The 6,810-nt window shown below is 37.1% G+C and overlaps 1 protein-coding gene across 1 annotated transcript in view; it reads left to right on the forward strand.

Moving 5' to 3' along the window:
• The window catches only part of LOC103203787 (microsomal triglyceride transfer protein), a 77,438-nt gene that overhangs the window by 45,813 nt on the left and 24,815 nt on the right, over positions 1–6,810 (forward strand). The window contains exons 11-12 of the mRNA XM_007948869.1: positions 2,048–2,260; positions 4,709–4,920. Coding sequence (XP_007947060.1) covers positions 2,048–2,260; positions 4,709–4,920 — 425 coding nt within the window. The remainder of the gene's footprint in view (positions 1–2,047; positions 2,261–4,708; positions 4,921–6,810) is intronic.

The following is a 6,810-nucleotide window of genomic DNA, read 5'->3' on the forward strand; positions in this document are numbered from 1 at the left end:
GGTCAATGACATGAGACAAAGTATATGTGAACTGCTGTATGAAAAGTGAATTTACTCTGTAAATCTTCACCCAAATCCTAATAAAAAAAAAAAAAAAGTATTCTCAAGGAGATCTCATTCCCTCTCCTACCCCTTCCACCCAATGCCCAACTACCTCCTGTAGGGAAGTAATTTCATTATGTTATTTTTTAATGCAGTAGTTGAAGCCAAGAAGTTAATTTTCAGGATCTAGAAGGATTCATCCTTCCTGTTTCTTTTTGGAGCTCTGGTGGCCTAGTGCCTAAGACATTAGACTGCTAACCAGAAGCCTGGCGGTTCAAACCCATCAGCCACTCCTCGGAAGGAAGTTTGGGCAATCTATTTCTGTAGTGATACTGCCTTGAAAACCCAAGGAGGAGTCAATATGTTTCTTTTTGTGGCAGTAAGCAGGTGTGCACATACATACACGCATACATTCTAATTTCTTTTTTACTTACACAAAAGGTAGCATTTCATATGTACCTTTAAATATTTATCTTATTTTTTTCTATTTAATGTACTGGACATTGCCTCATTCTGTTTCAGAGAGATTTTCCTCAGTTTCTTCCTTTTTTTCCTTTTTAAATCACCCTAGACTATATTGTCTTAAGGGTTTGCTTTAAAGGCATCTCTCAGACTCAACAAAATCAACTGCAAGGAAACTTTTAAAGCAAAATAAAAGGCTCATGTTGTATTTTTTGTATTGAGTTAGCATAGTATTCTGATACAAAATTAAGGAATCACTGGTTTGTTTTGTCAGGAATATTACATAATTTCCTCCTCATTTCTTTTTACAACTTCCTAGTACTTCATTGTTTTGATATACCACAGTTTATTCAGCCAGTGTCAATATGAACATGTAAGTGATTTAAACTAATTTGTCACTGCAAAGAAGGCTGAAATGAATATCCTTAAGTGCATACTTTTTCATATTGTTGGAGATGTAGCTTCAGGCTAGGGCTAGGGCAATTTTGTTAGTGTCTTCCAAATTACCTTCCATAGGAATTGCATCATTTTACGTTTCCACCATCAATGTATGAAAATGTCTGTTTTCCCATAGCCAAACCAACAAAATATATTGTCAAATTTTTATATTTTATTTTTTTTACCAATCTAATAGTTGAGAAATGGCATTTCTCTGATTACACATGAAGGTTAGCACTTTTTCTTCTGTTGAGAACCTTTGTATCTCTGTATGTATGTGTGTGTGTGTGCATGTACTTGCATCCTAAGTTCATAGTTCATTAATATTATAGTTAAATTAGGTATTAGGGATATTAGGGATCCCCAAAATAAGATTCTAGAGATCTTATTTTTTAAAAAATGAAACTGAGACCCCTAAAACATAAGCAGTGGCAAAGATAAGATCAAAACCCAGAAGATCCTAATTCTAATTTGATTTTTCATTGAAGTACTAGTTTAGTTTGCATTTCATTGTTTAAAAAAAAAAAAAAAAAGCCAGAGGAATAAAAACTTTTCTTGATTAAAGAACATATTTGAAAAGCCTAGAAAATACCTGACCCATAGGGGGCATTCAACAAATAATGCTGAACTGTATAGCAGCATTAATCAAATTTGAAATTGAATAGAAACAGTACTTTTTAAAACACTTTGCATATGATCTCTAAGTGCTTTCATCAAATTTGTTACTTTAGAAAAGTTGTATGGTGCCACTTAGCTGCCATCTAATTGTTACTTTAGAAATTTGATTAATGACCAGTGTTATAAATATTGCAAGGAAATTAAAAAATAGCTTTATGCATTCAGAATGGGTTTGAAAGTATCATGTCTAATATTAATCACACTCGCTATTTTTTTAAGAATGTGTTAGTCTGTGTATTTTTTAAAGTATATCTTTATCAAGCTTAACTTGCTAGTTTTCACTGTGTGCTTCAGTCAGGCAACTGATGCAACACTTTCTAAAACTTTTAGGTGGTTGTCTTGGACTCAAGAATGAAGCCAGTTGTAAAGTCTTGTTTAATGTATGGTCATGAATATGTCTGAGGTAGTGATTATGTTATTCTTTAAGGCAGTGGTTGAAGCAAAGAAGTTAATTCTAGGAGGACTTGAAAAACCAGAGAAAAAAGAAGACACCATGATGTACCTGCTGGCTTTGAAGAATGCCCTGCTTCCAGAAGGCATCCCCTTGCTTCTGAAGTATGCAGAAGCAGGAGAGGGGCCCATCAGTCACCTCGCTACCACAGCTCTCCAGAGATATGATCTTCCTTTCATAACTGATGAGGTAAAATTCCCAAGAATATTTGCAATGTTGTTTTTCTCATTATCATTAGTTGCATTGAGTAGATTCTGACTCATGGCAACTTCATGTGTGTCAGAGTAGAACTGCTCTAAAGGGTTTTCAAAGCAGGGACTGTTTCGACTCAGATCATCAGAGCTTTTCTTCCAAGGTACCTCTCTCTGAGTGTGTTTGAACTGCCAACCTTTTGTCTAGTAGTCAAGCACTTAATCGTTTCTGCCACCCGGGGACCTAAACATGAATAAAATGCAACTCTTCTCAAATCATCTCATTTTTTCAAACAATCACTTTTTCCTGCTTAGAAATACTGTGACTCTTAAACTGGATGTTCTGAAGCAGAACACATTCATAATAATGTCCTTGCAAAAAGAATATGGAGGTTCTATCTTCTGACCTCCTCTAACTTCACATGAGGAAGAGAGAAACACCATCAGCAGCCGAAGGCTTATTCCTATGAGGCTAGACATGCTGGACCCCTCCAACCTTTTTACCAAATTTGACACCAACCATCCCTCCTACGGTTCACTACTTCTCTGCTGGGTTTGATAATTCATTGCAGTGGCCACACAGACCTCACAGACAGTACTCACGATCATAGGGTTTATTAGGGAAGTAACAGGCTACAATTCAAGTTCAGGAATGTACTCAGGATACGGTTCTTTGATCAGGACACTCTCCCTTCTGCTGTGCCCTCAAACACGCATCTCTGGCCCTTGGCCTCTCTGCCCGACCTCTGCCTCTGTAGGCCAGATAAGCCTGAAGCATAAACATTGAAGCTTGTTCTCTTATTTTAAGAAACAAATTCTTATCAGAAATGTCTCTACATCTATAACTTTTAAAATGCTGCTAAAAATGTCAACACTGACATATTCTGGCTTACGTATTATCTTGCTTGTTCCTACATCTGCATGTTCAAGAAACCATGTAAATTTAACTTTTTCTTAGGGCACCAAATCTTTATAAACTTCAAGGTAAGCTGCTTGTTGAGAATATTGTTTTCAGTTTGCAACTAAGCGTCTTCCCATCAGTTTTGGGTCAAAGTTGTTAGACTGTACTGCATAACAGTTGGGGTCGCAGGCTTTTGAGACAGACACACTAAGGTATACATTTTGGCCCTGTCCCTTCCTAATTGTTGCCCTTGGATGAGTTACTTCAGAACTTTATATATCTTAGAGCAAGTCCAAGATTTGAAGGAGATAGGAAAAGACAGAGGGAACTTGAATAGAACGAAGTATTTATATATGCCTAGTGCAGAATTCCACATACTTTATATTCTTGTTGTTGTTGTTACATACCTTAGAGTTGGTTCTGATTCATAGCAACTCCATGTATAACAGAACGAAACACTGCCCAGTCCTGTGCCATCCTCACAATTATTGCTATGCTTGAGCCCATTGTTGATTTTGAGTGCCTTCCAACCTGAGGGGATCATCTTCTGGCACCGTATCAGACAACGTTGCACTGCTATTCATAAAGTTTTCAGCAGACAAGTTTTCCGAAGTAGGCTGCCATATCATTCTTCCTAGTCTGTGCTAGTCTGGAAATTCCACTGAAACTCATCCACCCTGGGTGACCCTGCTGGTATTTGAAATACCAGTGGCAAAGTTTCCAGAATCACAGCAACATGTAAGCCACCACACACACTTGTCAGTATGACGAACTGACAGATGAGTGGTAGTTATATTCTTAGGCGATGCTGTTGACCAGTGAAATTACTTGTTCGAAAGAATGCAATTGTTATGAGAAGTTTTTTTTTTTTATATATTATTGTTTTGTTAAAATAAAATAAGGGAGGAGTTTCTAAGGTACTTCAACAGAGATCATTGCCCTATGGCAATTCTATTCGTAAAAATATCAGTCAGGTAACACCAGATATGCTGCAGCAACAGATAAAACTCAAAATCCCAGAAGTTTAACAAACCCTTATTTCTCTTTCATGCTATATCCAATGTGGATAAAGGAATCTGTGGCCCTAAGTTAACCACAGTGATGGAATACAGACATGGAAAAGGCACACCAACTCTTAACTGAGTCAGTGCACAAATGACACACATTGATTTGCTTTATAGTCCATTAGCTAGAACTAGTCAATGCAGGGAACTCTGGTAGCATAGTGTCTAAGGCACCTGACTGCTAACGAGAAGGCTAGTGGTTCAAACCCACAAGCCACCCTTGGAAGGAAGGTTGGGCAATCTACTTCTGTAGTGATACCACCTCAGAAACCCAAAGAAAGGTCACTATGAGTCGTGTCCAACTTGATGGCACATAACAATAACAACAACAACAGTCAATGCAGAATAGTGCAATTGCAAAGGAACTTGGGAAATATATAATCACATGCATATTTTGTATTGAGCACTCAGAATTTCTGCTGCAACATCAATTATAAAAATCTAAATGTACAATAATTGAGCTTGAATATCTTATGAATAGGTGAAGAAGACTTTGAACAGAATATACCACCAGAACCATAAAGTTCATGAAAAGACTGTGCGTACTACTGCAGCTGCTGTCATTTTAAACAACAACCCATCTTACATGGAAGTAAAAAACATTCTGCTTTCTATTGGAGAACTTCCCAAGGAAATGAACAAATACATGCTCTCCATTGTCCATGACATTCTGCGTTTTGAAATGCCTGCAAGGTATGATACAGGGCATGCATTGTCTCTCTGCTTATTTAAGCTTATTTCTGTATTGATGTGGTACATATGTGACTAATAAGAAATGTTTGGTCATTATGCTAGGTTATAATGCATAAAAGTAAAGAATTTGCCAAATTTCCCGTAAGAGAACAATTTAGAGAACCAGATAAAAACAACTTAACTTTAAAATAAAACAAACAAATAAAAATATTACTTTGGCCCAATGATTTGGAAATTATCCTTTTTACTCTGGGTATCCAGTGGCATAGAGCCTAAGGCACTTGGCTGCTAACCAGGAGGCTGGCAGTTCAAATCCACCAGCCACTCCTTGGAAGGAAGGTTGGGCAATCTACTTCCATAGCGATACCACCTTGGAAATCCAATGAGGGGTCACTATGAGTTGGATATGACTCGATGGCAGTGGGTTTGTTTTTTGGTTTACTCTAGGTATCTTGTTTAGTATGGTAAATATATATTACCAAGTGTTAGTAATATTTTTAAAATAGAACTATTTTTATAGAACAAAATGATGTAAGTTCTCACCAAATGGTCTTTCCTCTTAACTTTCCAAATTTTAGGAATCTTTGAAGGCTGATAGATCACAGATGAAATGAATTTACCACTTAAGTTTAAAGTCTTAGGAGTGGCCCATATTTTAAGCCTATTTAAGATATGAAGAGAGAGATCAATAGACTTCGTTGTCTCAGTTACTCTCAGGGGATTCATCTTCCTTCCAGCTCCCCAGTCTTTTCTTCCTTAATTCACTAATGTCACTCTTCAAAGTCTCCCTCAAAGCTGTCTACTGTTCCTCACTACAATCAGGGAGCCAGAAAAAGAATTGATATTTCTTCTGAGTTATAAACAGAAAAAAATTGCATCAAATATAAGCATATCCAGTAGAAAGAAGACTCAAGATGGAGGGAGGGTAGAGAGTAGATAAAGGGAAAGGAAATGAGGAAGAGAGAAATTAAACAGTGAAGGAAAGAAAAATAAGGACCAAGATGATTGAAGGAACAAGACATATAGGGGGAATGAATAGAACAGAGAAAAGAGCAGGACAAAAAGAACAAGAAAGGAATTGAGAAAAGGAAAAGGAGGAAGCAGTCTGTCTACATCCATGTATTTCTAGTTCAATGGATTTTTACTTCTCTATTTCTTTGTTTGCGTTTATGACTCTGCAGTGTATTTACTGCTTTTTCTTATTGTTGTTGAATCTAGTGATTTAGAGGAGGTTAAAAAGGAAGCAATGGAGTAGGGGCACCTTAAAAATGTGAGGAGGTCATCACAAACATTGTGGGTACAATTCTCAGAACCAAAGATGTTAGAGCTGGAGATATGTTAAAGTCACTTCACTTGGTATATGTCTCCAGTATAGGGCTCTACTATTCTAGCATGTGTTTGTCCATATTTTGTCTGCACCTCTTCAGTGGCAGGAAACTCATCACCCCTGAGGCCACTTATATCATTGTTCAGAGACACTAATCATTACTTCTTTATATAAACTAAAAACTTCTCTGTAACTGCTGCCTATTGTCCCTGGTTTTATTCTTGAAACAAGGCAGAATAGGTCTAATCATTCCTCAATCCAGTCCAAGGCTCTTTGAATATTCGAGGACAGTTATCATGACCCTCTTCATCTTTTTGTCTTCAGGTTGAAATCTTGTAACCTAGTTATTTTTTTGGGGGGAAAAAAAAAACCTGTAAAGGTACCATTCCCTCCCTCTCAATAATTTTCTACCTCAGGCCTAGATCCAGACTCCTTTAGTTGGTTATTTTGATATTTTTGCTATGTTGTCATAATTTTATTATTACTTATGTGATTAGTATTGTTGTTGTTATGTGCCGTCGAGTCGGCCCCGACTCATAGCGACCCCTCCTTGGGTTTCCGAG

Source organism: Orycteropus afer, unplaced genomic scaffold, assembly GCF_000298275.1.
Source record: "Orycteropus afer afer isolate SDZICR_OR568_19922 unplaced genomic scaffold, OryAfe1.0 scaffold00229, whole genome shotgun sequence".
In the NCBI taxonomy this organism is placed as follows: Eukaryota; Metazoa; Chordata; class Mammalia; order Tubulidentata; family Orycteropodidae; genus Orycteropus; species Orycteropus afer.